Genomic DNA, 25,075 nt, shown 5'->3' on the forward strand with positions numbered 1-25,075 from the left:
AGCAGGAAGGCAAGACTCTCTCTGCCGTGGGAGTCCGTTTTTCCACCCCTTCCAGACCTTATCCCAAGGGTCAGATGAGCGGAAAGATGTGGTTACGGAAATCCCAGGGACCCTTGTCTGACACACGTGGTGATTTTTTCCCCCAGGGGCAGAGGGGGAAACAACAATAACAGACGCTGCCCTCGTGGTAGAGGGGGACCGCAAAACCAGGGTGACAGAGAAACCTTCGCTGCCAAGCCCTTCCAGCATCCCTGAAGGGTTGCCGGACTGCTCACCTTTGGAGGCAGTTGGGGGAAGACTTTCGCTGTACCCAAAAGCCTGGCAAAATATAACGAGACAGATGGGTACAATCCATTATATCCGGAGGTTACAAAATTCCCTTCCATCAATCCCCCATAGAATCAAAAAAGTCCATCCCAGATGTCCCACCCAATCTAACGTATCAAGCAGTCACAGAAGTTTCAAGACTGTTAGAGAGCCATTCAAGAAGTCCTCGCAGACCAACTAGGATCCAGAACTTACTCAAGATTCTTTTTAGTACCAAAAAAAGACAGGGGACTGGAGACCAATACTGGATCTCAGCAGATTGGACAAATCTGTACAAAAAGAAAAGTTCCAGATGGTGACACTGCAGTCCATTTTCCCTTTTTTGGGTCAGGACAATTGAATGTGCTCTATAGATCTTCAGGACGCATACTACCATATCAAGATGGACAGACGCTCCAGGAGATTTCTTCGCTTCCGGATAGGAGCCAGTCATTACCAGTTCAGAGCTCTGCCTTTTGATCTCACCTCAGCCCCCAGGGTGTTCACCAAGTGTATGGCAGTAGTCACAGCTCACCTGAGGCGTCAAGGATTCCAGGTGTATCTAGACGACTGGCTCCTGACTGCCACCAGGCATCAACTCTTAGAGGCATGGGATTATACAGTCACATCATGCTCTCAACTAGGCATTACAGTAAATTTCGAAAAATCTGCCTTGTTGCCCTGTCAGTCTGTCACATACATAGGAGCAGAATTAAACACAAAAGAAATGTTTGCAAGATTACCACAGGAAAGAGTTTCCACTATTCATAAAACAAGTGTTAATTCTAATGCAGAACAAAAGGATTCAAGTCAGATATGTCCTCCAACCTCTAGGCTCCATGGCAGCTGCCATTCTTCTTGTCCCATTAGCGCGTTTCCACATGAGAATCCTTCAGTGGCTTCTTTTCACGCAGTGGTCTTTCCAGGAGCTACCCATGTCTCACATGAATCCTGATCACAGAAACATGCAAAAGGCACCTTTCTTGGTGGATGGTCTCCCCACTCGTGATTCAGGGCAGACCTTTCATACAACCCCCTCCGATAGCCACAGTGATCATGGATGCCTCCCTGATAGGGTTGGGGGGGCATTATCTAGGCAGGACAGTCCAAGGCATTTGGCAACCTCGTGAGTACCATCTGCATATCAGTGTCCTAGAAATGAGAGCGGTGCTCCTAGGAAGTTGCGGATCTTATCTAACGCAAATGGGGACAGGCTTGCTGTAATGTATTTGCTGCTACTCTCAACAATAAATGCAGCAACTACTTCTCCCAATTTCCTCTTCCAGGTCATACACCCAGAGATGTTTTAGTCTACGATTGGCCTCAGGGACTCCTTTACGCTTTTCCCCCGTTTTCCCTAATACCAAGACTCATACAGAAAGCAAAATCGTTGGGTTGCAAACTGATCCTCATTGCCCCATATTGCCTTGACAGATATGGTTCCCATTCCTGCACCTCCACCACCTGGATCAACCGTGGATTCTGGACCCGGTTCCAGATCTTCTGATTCATCAATCAGGTGGGTTGCACCAATCCCTTCAAACTCTCCAGCTCACAGCTTGGTTACTCCACGTCCAACCTTAGCCAGGCTTTCTAATATCTCCCCAGCAGTCCGTGATGTTATTGTTTCCTCACATAAGTCTACTACGAGGAAAACGTATGCTAGTAAATGGAAACTGTTTTCTTACTGGGCAGAATCTAGAAATTTGGATCCTTTCTCAGCCCCAGTCCATGAAATTCTTGAATTTCTAGCACAACTCTTTCAAGCTGGTGTGGCTTCTGCTACCATTAGAGTACAGCTAGCTGCCATTTCTAATTTTCATATCGGTATGTTTAATTCAAGCATAATGTTTCATAAGCTCTGCAAGACCTGTATGAGAGGATCATCTCTTCTTAGACCCTCAGTTAGAGATCCTCCTCCTCCTTGGGATCTCAATTTCGTTTTAGCTTCCTTAATTTTGCCTCCCTTTGAACCGGCAGCATCATGTTCCTTAAAATTTCTTTCTTGGAAGACACTTTTTCTGGTTGCTATCACTTCAGCTACACGTGTCTCAGAACTTTAAGCATTATGTATTCATCTTCCTTACCTGGTGTTTCACAAGGACAGAATTTCTCTGATACCATATATCTCCCAGTTTTCTTTCCCAATCACAGCAACAAGGCAGAATGCAAGCTCCACCAACTGGATGTGCACAGACAATTGCGTTTTTACTCCATAGAACTAAGGAACTAAGAAAGTCAGACCAGTTATTTCTTTATTATGCTTTCAGCAAACAAGGCCTTCCAGTTTCTAAGGTGTCCTTATCCAGATGGTTATCTGATACTGTTGCCTTTATTTATCAGTTACGAAATAGAGCTACCAGCTAAACCAAAAGGTAATTTTACTAGAGCATTAGCCACCTCTGTAGCCTTTCAGTCTAGGTTGCCCATAGACTCAATCTGTGCAGCTGCTACTTGGGCAAACCCTCATACTTTTATCTCTCATTACAAGGTGGATATGGTCTCCCGGAGCAGAGATTCCTTTGGTTCTACTGTTCTGAATAGTCTGTTCCAATGAGCCACCCAGGATTTTAGGTGCTAGGCATGCTGTCCCAAACAGCAAGAACGAAGGTGAGATGGACAACTTAACATAAAGAAGTTATGTACCTAGCATGACATTCCATGTTAATTGTCTTCATCTCGCCTTCCTTCTTGCATCCCTCCCTCCTTCCCCCTTCCTAGAGTATTGAGAGGAGTTCATTTTGTTTTCACTAGCTGAGTATCTTTTATTACTTCACATGCCAGGTAATTTATGACTCTTTCCTTGTTTAGGTGTTTTGGACAACCAGTTTTTAGGTAACTGGTTACTGTACTTATGTCTAGTGTGCGCTATCACAAACGAGATCTGGGTAGCTGATTCTGGGCATTCTGGGATAAGGGGTAGGCTTGAGCCAGTAAACAGCTCTCGAGCTATAGAAGATGACAGAGTCAGAGCCGAGGATTGGCTCCAAACCCAAACAGCAAGAACGAAGGCAAGATGAAGACAACTAACATGGAAAATTATAGTAAGTACATAACTTCTTATGTGATAGTGTTCAATCTCGCCGTTTGTTCTTACACATGGGTTCGGAGCCGATCCTTGGCTCCGTGTCGGCCGCTTGCAAGCTCTGCATCGAGAAGAAGCTCGAGACAATCTAATACCCACAATCCCTCTCTGCCTTTACCTCAGATCTAGTTTGCCGCTGCTGCGTTCGCATCGCTGGGAGCTAGCTCGAGCATCTTAAGTTAAGATATAACTTATTTTTGTTATATTTTATTGGAATATTTGTTCTCATAGATAACAGAAAGGATTAGTTGATATACTGAGTGTATGTGTGTTTGAGTAGGTTGAATTCTCGGTACCGTTAAGTTTATTAATTGGTTAGAGTTTTTCGGGGCCTACCAACCCTACTTAAATTTGACACCGGACTTGACATTTAAATCGGATTTGACTTTTTTTCACCGGATTTGACTCTTATACTGGACTTGACTCTTATCTTACTTGTAAAATGTCTGATAAAGTGAAATCAGGTTTTAAGCGTTGTCAGTGTGGCCAAAAAATGTCAGTGACTGACAACCATAGTTCCTGCGTCTACTGCCTTGGCCCTCTCCACTTACAAGAGGACTGTTCAATCTGTCACTCTTTTAGTGGGAGGGTCATGACAGATAGGCGCAGGAAACTTATGGACAGAGGATTATTAAAACCTTCCTTTCAGGAGGCTCTGGATGCTTCTGACCAGGCATCGAAATCCTCGAAGGAATCGAAGACGTCGGAGCCCAAGTCATCGGCTCCGAGCTCTTCGAGTAAAGTTAGATCACCGGTTCCACAGACTTCGGGGCCGAGTGTTCAACTGGTGTCGGTTCCTGAGCCTCGAGTCTTGGAACCGGTGATGGAGCTCCCTCCTTCGACTTTATTGAGATCGGCTCCGTCTTCGGTTCCTTCGACCCGTTCTTCTTCCAAACCCTCCGATGTCGATGTGGATCGTGTGGTGCAGAAGTTATTGGAGCATTCGGCCCTGTCCAAACTTATTTCAGTTTCCACCCAGTTGGTGTCGAAACTTGAAGGCCTCCCAGTGTCTCCATCCATTCCTCCTCCGAGACCTGTCCAGTCTTTGGAGCCGGAAGAGGTTGATCTTCTGATTGTGGAGCCCTCGGGTCCAGAACCGTCCTTTTCTCGGTCTGTTCCTCTCACCTCGACTCCGTCGGACCCGATACCGGAGTCTCGGAGCCGACGATCGGTCCTTGGTTCCGGGGCCGAGAGTCGAACCGACGCTTCGGTTCGACTCTTCCCCTCGGGCCTCGGCGCGGATCGATTCGGCTCCGTCCTCGGGTCGATGCCTTCGGTGCCTGTTTCGGGGATTCTTCCCATTTCTTCGGAACCGGAGATTCTTCGATTCGGGACCCGGGCGCTCGACCTAATGAGGAAGGTGTTGTCTACCCAGACAACCACATCAGTGGAAGCAACCTCTCCTCCCCATAAAGGGCCGTTATCCTCCTCTGCACCCACGGCCACATCCAAGCGTCGAGCACCAGTGTCTCAGCCACCCCTGGAGGTGCCCCTTTTCCTCGGAGGCTTCTTCGGATGCTCCCCACGAAGAAGTCCCTAGGAAAAGATTGTGTAAGAGGAGACACTTGGATTCTCCACAAGAATCCTTGACATCCGATACTGACTTAGATGAGTCAGAAGGGTCCCCTAAGTCACCTTCAGAAGATGTCTCTTTTCGGACATATTGGAGATCCTGAAACAGAGAGGTGACTGGCAGTCCCTTCCCCCTTCTGAGGATGAGTCAGTTTTGCTGAAGGCATTCGGTGCTCGCCCTTCTTCCTCCTGGGTCACTCCGCCTTGACGAATTAATGGAACTTATTGCTCAAGGGCGGAGGCTCCTGACACAGTGGAACCAGTCCCAAGGAAACCCAATAAGTATATAACTGCACCTCAGGACAAGACCTACTTAACAAAAGGAGTTCCAGTGGACGCTATGGTGGTGGCAGCGGCCACGAAAAGGAGATGTCGGAATCTTCCTCATCTGTCCATCCCCCTAATAAAGATTCTAGGACTATGGACAGGTACGGGAAGCGCATTTTTAGTTCAGCGGCTTTTTCCATGCGATCCCTGAACTATTTGACCCATTTTACACGACTACAGAGGGATCTAGTCAAAGAGTTGGGAGATACCCTCCAGGGTACTACAGATGCTGCTGTCTCAGAGAAAGTGACAGCGCAACTTAATACCCTTACATCCATTGTGAACTCGTCCATGAGGCTGATTTCTTACGCGGCGAAGGTTCGAGTAGGGCAGCAGCTTCAGCGATTGCTCTTCGCAGACAATCCTGGATGCGCTTCTGTTCATTTGCGGAAGCCTTCAAGTCTTCCTTTACTAACGCCCCATTTGACGGTGCCACTCTCTTTGGCCCCAAAGTAAAGGAGACCCTTACCCGGTGTGAACAGGAGGGAAAGACTCTGTCTGCTGTCGGAGTCCGTTTTCCACCCCAACCAGACCGTACCCCAAAGGGCAACGTGGTGGAAAATGTGGTTTGAAAACCCCAAGGATCTTTCCCAGGCACACACTGTGATGCCCCTTCTAGAGGCAGAGGAGGGGGCAGAGGTGGAAGACGCCGCCCTGGCGGCAGAGGGGGTCCGCAGCATCAAGGTGACAGGGATACACTCCCTGGTAAACCTTTCCAGCACTCCTGAGAGGAGGCCCGACTGTCCTGCTCTGGAGGCAGTCGGGGGTCGCTTAGCTTTATACCCTCAGGCCTGGCAAAATATAACTACAGACAAGTCGGTAAAAAGCGTGGTTACCAGAGGTTACAACATACCCTTTCTATCCCATCCCATTCCAAAGAAAAGACTCCCAGATGTACCGCCCCATCTGCGAGAGCCAGCAGCTATAGAAATTTCAAAGCTGCTAGAAAAGAGTCATCCAACCAGTCCCAGCGGACCAGCAAGGATTCGGGACTTACTCAAGGTTCTTTTTAGTTCCAAAGAAAACAGGGGACTGGAGGCCCATCCTGGACCTAAGCGACCTCAATACCTTCGTCAAGAAAGGAAAGTTCCGAATGGTCACGCTTCAATCGATCCTTCCATTCTTACAGAAGGACGACTGGATGTGCTCAATAGATCTGGAGGATGCGTACTACCACATCAAAATGGCCAGGGCATCCAGAGATCATTTGCACTTCCGGCTGGGGGCCAGTCACTTTCAATTTCGAGCCCTGCCCTTTGGTCTGACCTCAGCCCCCAGGGTCTTCACCAAATGCATGGCAGTGGTAGCGTCTCACTTGAGACGCCAAGGATTCCAGGTGTTTCCGTATCTGGACGACTGGCTCCTTTCTGCCACCACCCAGCGTCAACTACTACAGGCCAGAGACTATACTCTTCAACTGTGTGTTCACCTAGGAATTTCCGTAAACTTCGGAAAATCCTTACTTCAGCCATCACAGAGTATCTTGTTCATAGGAGCGGAATTAAACACACGTCAGTTAATTCTAAGACTTCCTCCAGAAAGGATACTTTCACTTCAGACTCACATACGTCTTCTTCTCTTGTCCAGGAAATCTCCAGCAAAACTGGTACTGAAGGTTTTGGGACTCATGTCAGCTTCTCATATTGCAATACCCTTGGGAAGGCTGCACATGAGAGTCCTACAATGGCTACTGTTTGCACAATGGTCGTTCCAACAACTACCTCTAACACATGACATTCTTATAACGAACACATGCAAAACACACCTAAACTGGTGGCTTCAAACGTGCAACCTTTCCAAGGGGAGACCATTTGTGCTACCCACGCCTACAGTTACGGTGACCACGGACGCTTCCCTGATAGGGTGGGGGGGGGCATCTTTCAGGGACAAGACAGTCCAAGGCGAATGGACCAATTTGGAGTACAATCTGCACATCAATGTTCTAGAGTTGAGGGCAGTGTTTCTAGCGTTGCAACACTTTGCTCCCCTTCTTCCTCTGGGAACTATTGCAGTTCAGACGGACAACATGTCGGTAGTCTGGTACATAAACAAGCAAGGGGGAACCAAGTCCTATCAGCTATGCAGAGAGGCCATGAGAATCTGGCAATGGGCGGAGTCCACGGGTCGCTTTCTAATAGCAACGCACATCCCGGGGTCATCCAACGTCATAGCCGACAGGCTGAGCAGAGCAATTCTGTTACCGCACGAGTGGTCCCTGAAACAGTCAGTGGCGAAAAGGATTTTTCAGCGTGGGGCCAGCCTTCCTGCGATCTGTTTGCGTCTCCAATGAACGCCAAATGCAGGAGCTACTTTGCCCTATTACCCCTCCAGGGAAGTCCCCAGGACGACTGATTCACGATTGGCCCCGGGACTCCTGTACGCATTTCCTCCATTTCCTGATATCAAAGTTTCTCCAGAAAGCCAGAAACCTACACAGGACAATAATCCTCATTGCCCCATTCTGGCCTCGTCAAATTTGGTTTCCCTTCCTGAAGACACACTGCATTCGGGGACCCTGGATTCTGGACCCAGAGCCAGATCTATTGACTCACTCGTCAGGGGCTCCCCATCCCGCGCTCTTGTCCCTCCATCTAGCAGCTTGGTTGCTCCAATTCCCAACTTAGCCAGGTCTGATCTTCTTTCACGCAGTTCAGAATATATTGGTGGCTTCTCATAAAGCTTCCACTACTAAAACATATTCTAGTAAATGGAAGCGATTTGTATTCTGGGCGAATACACAGCAAGTGGATCCTTTTATAGCTCCTTTGAATAAAATATTAGAGTTTTTAACGGACTTGTTCCATCAGGGTGCTTCTCCTGCCACACTAAGGGTTCAATTGGCTGCCATTTCTAATTTCCATGTGGAAGAATGTGGTGCTCCTGTTATGGCCCACAGACTTTGTAAAGCCTTTTTAAAAGGGGTTTTTCATATTAGACCACCAGTTAGATCTCCTACGTCACCTTGGAGTCTAAACTTATCTAAATTAATGTTGCCCCCCTTTGAACCAGCCTCCTCTTGCCCATTAAAATTTTTGTCCTGGAAGACTCTCTTTTTGGTAGCCATTACATCCGCTAGGCGAGTATCTGAACTTCAAGCTCTCTCCATCAAGCACCCTTATTTGATCTTTCACTCTGACAGAGTTTCTCTTCGAACTAATTCATCCTTCCTCCCTAAAGTTTTTTCTATTAACAATATTAATCAGTCCATTGAATTACCCACCTTCTTCAAGAATCACTCCAACAAAATGGAGTATATGTTGCACAAATTAGATGTTCACAGACAGCTAAGATTTTACTTGGATAGAACAAAAGATCACAGGAAAACTGATCAACTTTTTGTGGCCTTTGCTGATAACAGGAAAGGATTAGCGGTTACCAAAAGAACTCTTTCTAAGTGGTTAACGGATTGTATAATCTATGTCTATGATTCTTCAAATCAAACTCTTTTACACAAACCCAAAGGACATTCCACAAGGTCAGTGTCTACATCCCTGGCTAATGCAGCCCGCCTACCACTAGACGCTATTTGTGCGGCTGCTACTTGGTCTAAGCCACATACATTCATTTCTCATTATAAGGTAGACAAGGTTTCTAGGGACAGGGCAACCTTTGGTTCCACTGTGCTCAAGAACGTTCTTCCGTGAGTTCCTCAGGAACAAGGAGCTAGGGACGCTACCCATGTGTAAGAACAAACGGCGAGATTGAACACTATCACATATAGAAGTTATGTCCTTACCATAACGTTCCATGTGGAGTGTTCATCTCGCCTTTGTTCTTACATTCCCACCCTCCCACCCTTGGGAAGAACGTTCATTTTTGGTGCCTGGCCTGGGGCATTCTGCTTCTGCTTTGCAGATGTTGTGTACATAGTTGACGTGTATATATATGTGTATGTGTCTATGTATATATATATATATATATATATATATATATATATATATATATATATATATAGACTCTTAGTTCTGTGCATATGTGATGTAAGCATGAGTGTGCTCTCTCTAGAGACTGGTTTGCTTGCAAACTAGATCTGAGGTAAAGGCAGAGAGGGATTGTGGGTATTAGATTGTCTCGAGCTTCTTCTCGATGCAGAGCTTGCAAGCGGCCGACACGGAGCCGAGGATCGGCTCCGAACCCATGTGTAAGAACAAAGGCGAGATGAACACTCCACATGGAACGTTATGGTAAGGACATAACTTCTATTTTCCATCTGTGCAAACCATTACTAAATCTCTACAGTGCTAACTAAAAGGCTGCGTAGGAGGGATGGCAGTAATATGGTGATACTTAGACTGGAAGTGACCAGTGGGTATCCAACTTGACACTTGCCTTGTGCCCCCAAAATGCTAACACTGGTCCTGAATGGGTCATGTTTCTGAATACTGGATGCTGAAGGAAAACAGTTTTGTTAGAGTACATGACTTTGAGGAATGTTGTATTCCATTTTTAACTGTTGAGTGTATCTCTCTCTCTCTCTCTGTCTCTTGTCCTTACTAATATGGCAAATAAGCACTTAATCTTTTGATGCCTTTCTTGTCATACAAGGAACCAGCAGTTATGTTAGGAAGTGGCATTTTATCTTTTCTCATGTCTCACTGTTAATTATGTCACTGTTCATTTATTTATGTTGAAAGATCTATAGACTGAGTGATTGCAACATGACCACAACAAATGTGTTAACTCTGTGGAATTACTGTAAACGTTTTCTATGATTTCTGTGTATATGTATAAATATATATGTGTGTTAAATTTGTGCTCCCTAGCTCCAATTGGTTTTCGAAAAAAGGAAAAACAAGACAGAGAAAAAGAGGACCAGTGTGCAGATCGATTTTCAGGCCTCCAAGGTTAGTTTCACAACAGTTTCTTATTACTGTATTTGTAATACAAGATGTGTTTCTATAACTTATATTCTTCTTCTGCATAGAAGGTCCCTGTAGCAGTCTGTTGTAATATTTTGTTTTTGTACACTTTATCTGCCATCATTTGTAGTTAGCAATTTAAACAGACTTTCCTCAGTTACTGTAAGATCATCAATGTTCTCATGCCTGAATTCCTCCAAATGTTAAACTAATACATTTTACAATTTGTCTTTTGACAAATACAGGTTATCTAATTTGGCTAATGATAAATCTATTTGTATGATGAAGCCTGTTATAGATGGTGGGTATGTTATTATGGTTGCTGTTTTGTATAGTTCTAAAATGTTCAGCTTGTTCAGTGATACTGATTTTTATAGTATTGTTTCAAAGAATGAAATGATACTTGCATACCGTTAGATTGAAGATATCTGAGAAATTTTTTTTTTTTTAAGACTGCCATCTCTGATTACATCTTTCATTTATGGAACACCTAAAATCCATAAGGATCAAGTTGATCCACCTTTGAGACCTTTAGTCTTTGCTGCTACTAACAAAACTGAACCTTTGGTTGTATGCGTAGAGTGGGCCTTAGATTGTATTTTGAATCAATTTCCTCAGGTTTTGAAGGATTTATGGCATTTGGTGGACATTTTACATTCATCTATTTGTGATGATAACCACTTTGGGGACAGCAGATGTAATTCAGGTTACCTACATACAGTGGGTGCAGGGGTTTGTTACTAGAAATTGTTGTCAGGGGAGGTTATAGACCTCTCCTGTGATTTGATGAATACAGTTTATAAATTTAATTATTCATGTTTGAAAGTGAATATTTTAGACAGATATTGGGGATGGCTATGAGAGTAATAGCTGCCACCATTTTTGCTAATCAAGAGTTATACAGATGGAAAAAGATTCAATATTCACCAGTGTTTTTTTAAGCGTGTGCAAGTGTGCATATATTTTTGATGATATATTGTTGGTATGAAATGGGGGCCATTGAGCTTCTTCATTCTTTTCTCTCTTTTCAGAATTCACAGCTAACTTTGTAAAGATTTCGTACATTTTTTTCCAGGGTTAGCATTGATATTTTAGACATCTATTTGGCTAACAATTTCACCACTGGGGAAAATATCACCACTGGTAATTTTTGTTCAGATTTTTTTTTAGGAAATCTCCTTTTGCTAATTCTTACTTGCATTTCAGTAGTAGTCATCCTAGCTGGATGAAGATAAATATCGTTAAGGAGCAGTTAGTTTGACTTTCTAGGTTGGTATCAGATGATGCTATGTTTACATCAGAGAGCCTATGATTAAAAATATGTTTTGGTACAACATTATCCCTTAGATCTTTTAGATGAGTTATTTGGAGAGGTGCAAAGTAAGAGGTTTGATATGTTTTCTTAAAATGGAGCAAATCTGTTTGTTCTAATAACATAACTCAGTTGACCACTGTTAATCATTTTTACAGTTTGCCATTTTCAGTTGATTGTAGAGGTATACAGATGATTGTCTGTAAACACTGGAAATCGTTCTAGTTTTTTTTGACATTTTCGCTGATAAGTTGGGATATGTTCCAAAGTTTAGTTTTAAAATCAAGAAGTTCCTGGAGAGGACTGCTCTTTGTAATACAGTAGGTGCTAATACATGCTCAGGCATCTGTAAATGTGGAGCTTGTGAACACTGTAAATTATAAATGTAGGTAAATTTATCTATATTTTTTCTGGTAATAAAATTCTACATAGTAAGGTACAGTTTGTAATTCAAATGAGGTAGTATACATTGCGGTTTGCCTGTGTTTTATAATGGTAAAACTAAGAAAATTGTGTGAGGGTTTGTATTTATTAACATCTTTATGCCATCAGAAAATTTGACAATAATAATGCTTTTCTTATACTTTCTAGGCTTTGTAGTAACTTCAGTACATTTTTATTTTTTGTTTTAGAAGAAAGGTGGACTGGGGAAAATTTAATTGCTTTCCAGGGAATTAAATATTGGTAGCTAATACTGGATGCGGATAACCTTCCAGAGTTAAATGAATCGGGTTCTAAAGTTATTGCACTTGTCAAGGCATTGTAAACTTAATTGGTTGAATTTCGTTGGTTGATCTGTTGTACATGTGATTTTATGGTTTAGTACTTATGCATTATTTGTGGCTTACTTCTTCATTCAGATGAGATCCTTCAGGTTTTATGTAGCGGAATGTGCTCACTTGATTAAACTGTTTGGATCCATTTGCTGCTGACTTTTTTGTTTTCTTAGTTTTTGTTCTGGGTGAAGCTTTTTCACCTGTGCTATAATTGTACAAGGCTTCCATAATAAGTTGTCTTTGTTAGTAGCTTTCTTTAATTCTTTGTTGCTTCAGGTGCTTCACATCTCACTTTGATTTTGAAGTAATTTTCTCGGAGTAGTGCCTCACTAATGTTTATTGTTTTTATTTAGGGACTTTCAAAGTTAAAACACGACTAAAGTTTATTTATTTATTTATTGTGGTAGGCCTGTAAAAACTATTTTTAAAACAAGTACTTGTGCTTTGAAGAAGAGTCAATGAAGGAAGCTCTAAAAAACGTAAGGAAATGAAGGTCCACCTGTTTTGTTTTTCTCTTCCTTTTTGTTTCAAAATGATAGTCCTTCCTAGTTATCTTTTGCGCATATGATGGGGAGTGAATGGGCATATTGGCTGGGAGAGGACTGATGATTATCAGACATCAGGGACAAAAAAGAAAAGTCATCTTTCAAAGGGTGTATTTGTTATTTTCTTTATTCTTGGGAAGTGCTAATAAGAAACTATTCTGAGAAAGAACTCCTGTTTTTTTAGCAGCAGAAAGAGTCAGGAGAGTGGTAGTCCAGTGAAGAGCTGTTTCAAAAAATAAGAGAAGACAAAGCACAGAAAAAACAAGATATTTTTTGCTGTAGCAGTGCAGCTGAAAGAAAGACTGTATTAATTTTATGAAAGCACAAATAAGCTACTGGTTTGGTGTTCCACAGCAGTATTTGTTAATTGAAAGGGATTGAGTGTATGCCCCAAACTTGGCCATGAGAAAGCAGCCAAGACTTGTATTAGCAAATGCAGTTATAGCAGCAGAAAGAGTTGATCCTGACAAGACTGTGGCAGAAGGGCAAAGTGTTAAATACTGGAGACAGAGTGCAAAAAAAACATTATTCACTGTACACCAGACAGAAGAGAAGCATCTTTATTCCAGCAGTCAGTGAATGTTGAGAGGAAGTTGTGAGATTCAAGCTGTTGTATTCAGATGTCTTCAGAATATTTTCTTCTGGAGGATCGAAGACATTCTTTGATGCAGAACAGGCTAATGAGGAAATACAAAAGTCTGTCCAATAAAGAGTGAGACAGAAAGCAGAAGAGGGTTCTGCTTTTTATTCTCCTGACAGTAAAGCTGATATAAATACCTGTAAAGCTTGGATTTGCAAAAAAGTAGTGCTAACAGACCAGACTGTTATTGACTTTCACACTTGTGGGTAGATTATAAAGCATATACCCTAGTTTGTCATTAATGTTTAGACGTACACTGAAAGGTAGAAAAAAGTAACTGAAAGTAAAACAATTTTTGTTCTTATTAGTATTTGTCTAAAACATGTCATGATATAAATTGCACGATCTGATGTCCTATTCATTCTTCACAAATGGGTTTAGGATCTGATCATTGGATCTGACTTGGCTGCATGTACAAGACTTGGGATCTGAATCTCTCTACCTGTATCTCTCCTCCCTCTACCCATAATGCTCTGTCCCATCCCCAACTCCTTAGATCTCATTTGTCACCATCATGTCAAGACGCATATCCAATCTCAAGTTGTGAGAGTGATTTTTTGCCTTTACTCTTATTGTTAACTTTGGATTACTCTTGTCAGTTTTTGACAGTTTCTGTCATAGTTATTGCTTTATGTCTCTCCTCCTCATTTGAATTCTCGAAGTTTGCTGGTTTAGGGTGTGCACTTTCTCTTTACCTTTCTTCTGTTAGGGCCTTTTGGCATGTCTTAAATTTCTATTTGTTATTAGTATTAAAAAGAGAAAAAAAAAGCGTCTCAGAGTATTTAGACTGTTTAACTTATTTAAAGTGTTTAGGGTTTAAAGTGATTTGCTGTACTTCAGGTAGAATGTGTAGCTATTACACTCGTGATTTTTACAGCCTGTTGTTTTTTTGGTACAGTCCCTATTTGGTGTTGTGGCCATGTCTGAGAAACGCTCTGGTTTTAAGGGATGCACTTCTTGTGGGCATAAGATCCCCAATTCTGGTACCAACAAGAAGTGCATCTACTGTCTGGCGCCTGAGCATCTGAGGTCAGCCTGTGACATATGTACCTCTTTTAGCCCAAGAGCCGTCTCAGATCACCAAAATAAATTGATACTTAAGGGCTTACTCCCAGTCTCCATCTTCTTCACCTGGGGCTCAAACCCCCTCTTGATCACATCATGGCTCCACAAAATCCAAAAAGCGAGCACTACAGAAGTCACTGAGGGCTTTATTGGAGCCTCTCAAGCACTTGTAAAGACTTCGGATCTGACCTGCTTGGATCTGAAGATGGTGCCACCTCCTTTGGATCCACAGCCCTCTTTGGATCCAACAGGAGTGATAACCATCAATAGCTCTCCCGTTCCACCCACCTCCTGCTCGTATCCCAGACCTTTTGGATCCGACAGCTAGGAGTCCATCACCAGAATGTGTGTTTAAGCCTGTTTCTCCATCTTTGCCCCTGAAGTTGTTTGAAACCCTTAGGAAGCATTCTGGGCCCGCATCTGTGGCATCATCCAGGAGCTTGACTGAGACAGTTATGGACAGAATGATGCGGAAATTTCTCAGGGCTTAGATCCAGATGGGGTTCCTGACAACTCCGTCCCGTCAGATCCATAAGTGCACCTGACCAACCCATACTGTCTCCTTCTCCGATCATTGCTGTGGTCTTGGAGGCTTACAATCCAGGATCCCCTAGAGGGTTGGTGTCTGGTCTGAGGAAGCTCCCTTCTTCGACTCAACTGGTTTCCTTGACCAGCTCTGCTCCGATGTATTTGGTTCATGGTGGGTCTCTGATCTGAGAGGTCGTTGCCATGTGCGGGGGTTGGGTTTGGCTCTTACTTTGTCAGATCCATCCCTTCCTTTTGGTGCCTTAGCTCTTGAGAGCTTGGGTCCACTTCTTTCTGGAGGGCTTTGATCCGGGTTTGGCCCCAAACACTCATCCTTTGCTGCCTCAACTCTAAGGAAGTGGGAGAAGAGTTTGTCAACCTTCCAGGTAGTAAAAAGAGCCTTCTCTCTGCATAGAGAGCCACCCTGTCATATCTCTGGTCCTACTCCTTGCCCCTCATTGAGTCCAAGTTCTGAGCCCATCATTTCTGCTCCACAGGGTCAGCCAGCTCCGAGAAGTCTCCACACTCATTCCCTAGTGAGATTCCCTCCTTTTTCCAACACCTCCCCCGAGCACCACATAGAAGAGGTGCCATAGAAGAAAACATGCAAGAGGAGGCACATAGACTCCCCTATGGAGCATCTCATGGAAGACATCAACTTTGAGGGAGAAGGATCACCTCAATCACCACCTGATGACATCTTCTTGGAGACATCCTAGAAATCCTCGAACAGAAGAATGGCTGGCTTCTCAAGCTCTTTCTGAGGAGTCTGTGTTCTTGGAGTCTTTTGGGGTTAGTCCATTTCTGTATTGGGTGACCCCTCCGGCAGCTGAACTTACTGTTCTAGTTTCCCACAAGACTTGGAAGGAACCGGGCACTGTCAAGCCCATCCCCAAATGCCCGGATAAATGTTTAGCTCCTCCATCAGACAAACCCCACTGGATTAAGGGAGTCCCCTTTGATGCCATAGTTGTGGCGGCAGCCACTAAGAAGGAGCTAGCAAAGCAGAGCTCCTCTGTCCATCCACTGAACAGGGAGTCCATAGCAATGGACAGAATTTAGAAAGTGCATCTACACCTCAGCCATGTTCACACTGAGGTCATTAAATTACCTGGAACATTTTACTTTCTTACAGAGAGATTTGATTGAGAAGCTTTCAGACTCTCTCACCGAATCCGTATCTGTGGAGGATCTCAAGAAGGTTTCTCCTCAGTTGGCTACTCTCTTGTCTGTTGCCAATTCGTCAATGAGGCTGATCTCCCACACAGAGGAGGGTGCCTCATGAGCAGCTGGTTCAGGCATTGGCATTAGGAGACATGCCAGGATGAGGCATTGCAACTTTGCAGAACCCTTCAAGGTGACTTTTGTTAATGCTTCCTCTGATGGCTCTTCCTTGTTCGGGCCATCAGTGAAGGATATGCTTACCTGCAGTGAGCAGGAAGAAAAACCCCCATCTGCCATTGGAATGATTTTCCGACCCCTCAATGCTGTTTTTCCTGAAATCAGTGGGGTGGTAAGAAAATGTGCTTCTGGAAATGGGACCTTTTCAGGACTTCTAAACGGATAGGAGCTTTTAATAGCAGACGTCACCCCAGAGGCAGAGGTGATCTACAGAACCAGGGTTTCAGAGACTTCTCCTTTGATAGGCCCTATCAGTGCTCCTGAAGTACTGCCCGACATTTATCTATGGAGGCAGTCAAGGGTTGTGTTTCCCTGCACCTGGACACCTGGACATATCTTGCAAACTATGCATGGGTGCTAAGCATGATATCCAGAGGTTACTGCATTCCCTTTTCCCTTCCACCTCCTGTCACAAGGAAGAAACTCCCAGATGTTTCACCCAGTCAGAAGAAATATGCAGATCGAGGTTCAAAAGCTGCTACAAAAAAGTCATCCAAGAAGTCCCATCCGAGCAAATTGGATTTGGAATTTACTCTGCTTCTTTTTAGTGCCAAGGAAAACAAAGGACCTGAGGCCAGTTCTGGATCTAAGCCATCTGAGTCAATATTTAAAGAAGTCAAAGTTCTGACTGGTTACACTTTATTCCATCCTACCTCTGCTGTGCAAGGACTATTGGATGTGCTCTTTAGATCTCCAAGATGCATACTATCATTTCAAAATAGACAGGTGCTCTAGGAAACACCTTAGTCTATCAGCCCTAGGGCCTATATAAGCCTAGCCATAACAATTCCCTGGCTATTTCTTCCCACAATATTTACTTCCCTGGACCTCTGTCTAGCAGGGTGACTGACGTGATCCCCGGGGTGAATTTCCTATCTCCCATCCAATCGTAAAGGTTCCTTTTGAAGAGGGCCAAAGAGGTGCTCTGCTTGACATGTATGGGCAGTCTATTCTAAAGTCTGGGGAGTCTCTGGGTCAGGAACTTATCCCTCCAGCATGTTTTGTTCATTGTGATGACAAGTTTTAGATTCCTGGAGCGTGTGGCTCTGAGAGATTGGGATTTCTTTAAGTTTAGCATGTCCAACAGCTCTGGGTTTGACATGGCCCTGTATGTTAAGCAGTGATCGCCTCTGAGTAGACTGTATACGACAGAGTATAGCTAGAGTTTTTTTAGTCAGTCAGCATAGGGCATTTGTTTTAGGTCTGTGATTCTTTTAGTGAGGTATTTCTGCGGCCTTTCCAGTTGTTGCAGATGTCTTGAGAGGTACATACCAAACGGAGCATTGTATTCTGTAATGAGTCTGAGGAATGAGTACAGTGGGACATTGATCTCCTTTTTTCCTGGATGAAAAATCCTTAGTGATGAGGTGTGCCACATAGAAGGATTTTCCTGACTGTTGTGGTGATGTGGTTATCGAAGGTGAGACCACTGTCCACCTGTGTCCCTAAGTCTCTTATCACACTTTCAGTGTTTAGTGTACTGCCACCTATGTGGTAATTCACGGGTGCATGTTTTTTCCCAAAGGGGATAACTATACATTTCTTGGCATTGAGCTTGACCCCATGGCTCTGGCACCAAGCATCTGTTTCTCTAAGGGCCTTTTGTTAAATATCCACATAATTTGGGATTCAATAATGGTTCCCAGTTTGCAGTCATCTGTGAACTTTGTAAGCCAGATTCCCTTAGTGTTGGCCTATACTTCAGAGAAGAAGATGCCAAACAAGAGCGGTCCCAGGACTGAACCCTGAGGTACTCCACTTGTCACTTGTCTGGAGCTGGATTTGGAGTCTGCTACTTTTACAGTGTGGGTTCTGTCAGTAAGTCAGTTGTCAACCCATTGAGTGACATAGGGATTAATACCCAGCATGAGTGCATGCGTTATGTGGGAGATCCTGGCACCTGACAGGCAGCTGACTGTAATTTTCTCCTTGTTCAGCCTGGTGAGTGGGACATCAGTGTGCCTGACTATAGAGTTACCTATGACTAAAGTGTTGGGTACGTTGTCTTGCCTTAGGGGCTGTTGTTGGGTGGCACACTGGTGTTGTGAGCTATGTGACACTTTGGTTGTGATTGGTGTTTACATTTCAGCTTCGGTGGTCCTTGTTGCTTGGGCAGGTTACTGTTAAGGGCCTCCACATATGAGGGTATAGTGTTGCTATGTGAGGGTGTTGGTGGTGTGGGTTTAGAAGGGCTATGTGTTGCTTGAGGGATAGTGCAGGTGTTAACCTTCTCCTCTCGACTGTCTAGCACAATCTTGGGTGGCGAGAGCTTTGCTTCCAGTTTGGCTATGTAAGTGCATCTCTCGCAGGTTGTAGTGTTGGGTGGTAGGAGGAGAGGGTTGTCTGTGTACATGAGGCAATTGCTGCATTGTCCCACTATGCCCAGATTCACCAGGTGGACAGGAGAAATCGCTGGAAGCTGACCCTTGGACATGCCTGGTTTGGTGTTTTTTTTTTTTTGTAAAGTACAAGAGCTGTTTTCCCTTACCTTAGCAAGGTACTTTGTAGTTATAGGCTGTTTAGTGCCTACGATTAATTTCTCGTTATTAACAAGGAGAGTTGAGTGCTTGTATCAGTTTAAGGCTTCCTAGTGCTTTCCAGCAGGTCTTAGAGCAAGTGCTAGTCACAGGGATGCTTAAAGGTAAGATGAAAAAAAAATGGTTTATTCTAAACACTGCAATGTGCACTATAGGAGTTAGATACGAAAGTAGTTAACTTAAGTTTTACCGGTCTAAAAAGTTAAGTTTAAGTGGAGAGTCACTATTTTTAAAACCGCAAGATAGATTGAAAGGGGGTGGTCACTTTTGTATTCTAGTACTGTAGAATACAGTAGGATGGCCAATAATTTTAAATAGTTGAAGGGGAGTGATTTCACAAAATTATAATTTTGCGCTTACTCACACAAGCCAGTAAAAGCAGAGAGGAAATGAGATATATGGTCAAATTAACATAAGGGGCAGGCAACTAGAAAGACAGTGGTGTTTAAGAACACAACAGTAACCGGGTGGCAGGGTGGGGACAAAATTTCTGCCTGACTCATAAGAGACAAAGCTGTGGTGTCTTTTCAAGTTTTAATATGCAGTTGAAAGCAGAATACAAATAAAACACAAGGTAAAGAAAACAAATCACAGTATTCAAAATAAAAAAGGCAATAAAGTAATACAAAATACAACAAATAAAAAGCAAACTAACCTTTCCCTCACAGCAAAGTGTTTCAGAGTATGGGTGAGCCTTTCCAGTAAAGCTCCGAAATGTTTTATTTTACCCCATAAATAGAAGGTTTAGTTCCAAGCTCCAACCCCTCAGTTCACAGATGATTAACCTTAACTGACCTGTTTTATCTTATGTGTGAGTCCTTAATTGATCTGTTGTGATTTATGCCTGACTCACAAGAGACAGACCTGTGGTCTCTACCCATGTTTTAATATGCAGTTAAAAGCAGAATACAAGGAAAACACAAGGTAAAGAAAACAAATCACAGTATTCAAAATAGAAAAAGACAATAAAGTAATACAAAATACAACAAATAAAAAGCAAACTAACCTTCCCCTCACGGCAAAGTGTAGCAGAGTCTAGGTGAGCCTTTCTAGTAAAGCCAAAACTGCGCTTTCGGCTAGGAGCCAATCACTACTAGTTCAGAGCACTGCCCTTTGGTCTGACAACAGCCCCCAGGGTGTTCACCAAATGTATGGTAGTTGTGGCAGCTCACTTGAGACTCAGAGGATTCCAGCTGTTTCCCTATCTGGACGATTGGCTCCTCACTTTCCAAACCGGACATACACTTCTACAAGCCAGGGACTTCTTGCTTCAGATCTCCAACTCCCTAGACAGTACGATAAACCTTGTCAAGTCAAAGCTGATTCCTGTTGCAGACTCTGGAACTTACAGTAACTCAACTGGATACTATGGCTTAAGTTGTGTCACTCCCTCTTCATTGCATCATATCTTTGAGAAATCAGGTGTGGGACTTACTGTCTCTTCCAAACCCTCCAGCAAAACTAGTGTTACAAGTTTTATGGTCAATGTCAGCTGCCATTCTTCTAGATCATCTAGCAATGTTCTTTATGCAAATCCTTCAGTGGACACTGGCGGTCCAGTGGTCCATTCTTTGCCAGTCTCTATCTTTTCCCATAAAACTCGCTCCAATTTCCATACATCATGTTCACTTGTGGATCCAGTCAGACAACCTCTTTCTGGGCAGACCCTTCTCCCTCCCTCCCTCCCCAATAGCCGCAGTAACCATGGGCACTTCGCAACTGGGGTTGGGGGGGTTCATGGGAAAGATGGTCCAAGGCATGTGGTCCCCTTTGGAGACCAAGTTGCATATCACTATTTTAGAGATGAAAGCAGTCATCCTATTGTTGCAAGTCTTTCAGGACAGTCTCCATCTATAGACTATTGCAGTCCATAAGGACAACATGTTAGTAGTCTGGTACATCAACAAACAAGGAGGAACCCGTTCCTATCCATTGTGTAGAGAGGTCATGAGGTTCTGGTAATCTGCGATCTCGTCAGAAAGCTTTCTTATTGCAGCACACATACCAGGGAAAACCAATACACTGGCAGACAGACTCAGCAAGTCCATTCTGATTCCTCACAAGACAGTCAGACAGTAGTGTATATGATCTTCAGCCACTGGGGCCAGCCTTGCTGTGACCTGTTTGCGTCTCACCGCAACAACAAGTGCAGGAGGTAAATCGCTCTGATTCCCCATTCGGGGAGTCACAGAGGGATGCTGCGATTCATTATTGGCCCCCGGTTCTCCTCTGTGCCTATCCCCCCTTCCTGTCATTCCAAAGTTCCTACAGAAGGCAAGAAGGCTGAAGAGCTCAGTCATCCACATTGCTCCCTTCTGGCCTCAACAGGTGTGGTTCCCCTTCCTCTGGCCTCACTTGAAATATCCTCCATGGATACTGGAGCCCACTCAGGATCTCTTCTCACCCGTCAGAAATTCAACATCCCAGTCTCCATGCCCTCAAACTGACTGCATGGCTTCTCCACTTCCAGTGATGTAAGATGGTCCAGGCTCACTTCCTGAGTTTGTCATATTGTCTTGGCCTTCCAGAAAGCCCTCCACCATGAAAGTCTACAGAAGCAAATCTAAAAGATTTTTTTATGGGCTTCCAAGAAGAATATTGATCCTTTTTCAGCACCTACTTCGGCCATTCTTCTTTTTCTCACTATTGTTTTTAAGAAAGGGGCTATTTTTTCTACTATTAAACTTCATTTAGAAGCCATATCCAGCTTCCATGCTGGTGGTAAATCATTTTCTCTGACATCTTGCTTTTGTGAAGGGAATTTTCCTTTTTAGACACCTAATAAAGGATCCTTCTCCTCCTTGGAATCTAATAGTGGTCCTACAAGGATTAACCCAAAGATCTTTTGAACCAGTGGACAAACGTGACATGAAGTTTCTTTCTTGGAAAACGGTCTTTCTAGTAGTTATCCCTTCAGCAAAACAGATTTCTGAGCTTCAGGCCTCATCTGCCAGGGCTCCTTACATTATTTTCCATAAGGATAGGGTATCTGTATGAAACAGCCCTTCCTTTTTGCCTGATGTGATCATGGAGAATAACATTAACCAATCCATACAACTACCAGTTTTCTTTCCAAACTTTACTAATAAGGATGAATATATGCTACACCTTCTTGATGTTGGGCAGTTACGTTTTTTAATCTTCACAGAACAAAACACTACAGAAAGTCTGATCAGCTATTTGTACCCTTTTGCCCTAACTGTTTGGGCCAGGCAGTATCCAAAGTTACTCTGGCCAAGTGGATTACAGATTGTATCTTGCTGATTTATCCTCCGAAAGGTTTAGAGTTGCCTCATCTTGCTAGAGTGCACTCCACTAGATATATGGCTACTTCCTCTGCCTTCTCCTGAAGAATTTCCATTGACAATAGCTGCGCCACCTCCACTTAGTCAAAGACTAGTACATTTGTTAGACATTTCAAAGTAGACATTATTTCCAAAAGCAGAGCTTCCTTTGGTTCGACAGTGCTCCAGCATGTCCTTCGTTGAGGGCCTCCCGAGAGTTACGTAGCTGGGGATTCTGACCCATTGGTGAGGAAGAATGAAAAGGACATCATCAGATTTAGAAGTTTCTACCTACCATAACTTGGCATCTGTGTTGTCCATTTTCATTCTTCCTCACCTTCCCTCCCAACCATCCCCTTGCCTTGTCTGTCCTAGAAGGATCTTTGGATGATTTTGGAACCATCACATTCCTGGTTTGAAATTCAGTAATTTTTTTGTATTTCTTGTCTTTATAATACAGTAGGAGCTAAGGTAACAAATTCGATCTGAGCAGTTGGGGATGGGACAGAGCATTATGAGTAGAGGGAGGAGCCCAAAATTCAGATCCTAAGTCTTGTAAATGTGTCCAAGTTTGATCTGAGGACCGGATTCTAGACCTATTCATGAGGAAGAATGAAAATGGACAACACAGATGTCAAGTTATGGTAAGTACATACCTTCTAATTATATTGTAGTAAAGCAGTTTTGTGTAGTCATTGGTATTTTGCATCTGGAGCCTTTCTCCCCGGGCCTCCGCTGAAAATTGGCTTCGTTCCAAGTCTGACTTTCCCGGTTAACAAATGTTAAATAAAAATAAATAAATAAAATAAAAATAAAATTTTAAATGTGGGAGTCTCTTTTCAGTGACTGTTGAATATGCTAAGAGTATTAAATTAAACAAATACGTTTTAGTTGTAAGAAATGTAGGCTTTACAGTATAACACAAGAAGAAAGATAAGATTAATGTTAGTATGTTGTAATCTTGGGATGCTGGGATGGGGGTCAGGTGTAAAAGGGCACTGACTGAATTATATGTAGAATTAAGATATTTTCTCCTATTTTTACAAGGGATAAATGGGTTAAGCTATAAACAAGTGTTTTTGTAAGAATGTAGGCTTTAAAATAAGACAAAATTATGAGAGCCATGAAAAATGTTAAGTTTCTTAAATCTGCAAAGATATTAGCTTGTTTGTTTTTCCATTAGCAAATGTTCAGTGGGAGTCGAGAAGTCTGCATCTGAAAGCAGCTGTACATTCTGTTCTGAGAGAAATTTACAAAGATTCACTGCTGAGTACATTTTCATGGAGACTATCTGTGGTTGAAGCAGTTAATCTTGAGTGTTCTCAGCATTCTTTGCTGAGGGAAATGCAAATTTTAGTGGTATAATGGCAAGTAGCTCAGTGAAAAATATTTTGAAATTATGGGAAGTAAGAATAAAGGTAATGAAAGTGCTAATTACCTTGCTCTGCCTGTTGCCTGGTTCTTTCAAGGAAGAGTTATCCTGTGTTATATGTGGACAATTCTATGTGACTTCAGACTATTTTGAAAACAGAAGTGAGTAAGAGATAGCAGTCCCCCAGCAGTCCTAATTATTTAATGCATTTACTAGAACAGTGCACAGTTTACTTTTATTAAATGGTAGCTAGAACATTTATTTTTCTTATGACTAAACATGAGTCTTCTCTGGAAGCTTACAAGCTGTTTTTCACATCTGGGAGAGGAACAGAGTTAAGAAAAGAACAGACATCAATAGTAAGTGGGGGCACACACTGTATCCTGTGCTTTAGCATGGGTAACCTTAATTTTTAGGATAGGTAATGCCTGTGAGTGCAATAGTTGATTTAGGGCATTTGTTCCAATCTGGAGGGGTACATTTCATTCTTTTGAAGATGTACACAGTTTTGTATGTTTGTTCTAAGTTAATAGGGAGTATTTTGAAAATATATTTAGTTTTTTGAGTTTTCATTAAAACAAAAAGTCTTAAAGTGTGACTTAGATTGAAATGGAGATGTCAGGAACCAACTGTATAAAAGATCAGCTTGCCAAATGTGCATGTAGCACAAAACTGTAGTAGGTGGTAACAGTAGCTTTTTATCTTAATGGCTGTGCTATCTATATTATCTTGGAATGTAAATGGCCATACAGGCATAGACAAAAAAGAAAAAGTATTGAATTATTTTAAAAATTTCAGAGCTTAAATAGTAATGCTGTAGGAGACATATTTGAAAAGAAAGGGGCTGCTGTCAAGGGAAGAGGATTATGCTGACATATATTTATATTCCAACAAAAACTGCTATTATGAAGCTTAAGAAAAGTTTGGGTAAAATAATTAGCCTTCAGTGTGGAATGTTATTTATGGGTACAGACTGGAACTAGATTTGCAACAGTATGGATGTATCTGGGGGACTTAGAAGGAAAAATATAACAAATTAGCATCAATTGTAAAATTATGAAGAGATTGGTAAGAAATATATGGATTCAATAGTAGGAACTCAGACAGAATTTACATATTATTCCCCAAGGTACAATAAGTGGGCTAGACTAGACAGATATTATATTTCACAGAAACATTTGCATTTAATTGAAAGCTTGTAGATTTATAAAGGAAGATATGAAGAGATTTGGTGGTGTGGAAGATGTGAATTCAGTAGTAGGAACTCAGACAGAATTTACATATTATTCTCCAAAGTACAATAACTGGGCTAGACTAGACAGATTATATTTCACAGGAACATTTTCATGTAATTGCTTTGACACATTCAATAACTATTTCAGATCATGCACCAGTAAAAACTAAAACATACAAGGTAATGAAGTAAAATGAGACATTCATACTTTCCTACCTACCTGTTAAAAAAGGAA

General features: G+C 42.7%; 1 protein-coding gene across 2 annotated transcripts in view; it reads left to right on the forward strand.

Moving 5' to 3' along the window:
* The window catches only part of GAPVD1 (GTPase activating protein and VPS9 domains 1), a 3,238,556-nt gene that overhangs the window by 2,296,756 nt on the left and 916,725 nt on the right, over positions 1–25,075 (forward strand). For both annotated transcript variants that reach the window (XM_044058337.1, XM_044058338.1), the window contains one exon: positions 10,054–10,134. In XM_044058337.1, coding sequence (XP_043914272.1) covers positions 10,054–10,134 — 81 coding nt within the window. The remainder of the gene's footprint in view (positions 1–10,053; positions 10,135–25,075) is intronic.

The sequence above is a fragment of the Protopterus annectens genome, chromosome 16.part0, assembly GCF_019279795.1.
Source record: "Protopterus annectens isolate FY-2018-M chromosome 16.part0, PAN1.0, whole genome shotgun sequence".
NCBI lineage: Eukaryota > Metazoa > Chordata > Ceratodontiformes > Protopteridae > Protopterus > Protopterus annectens.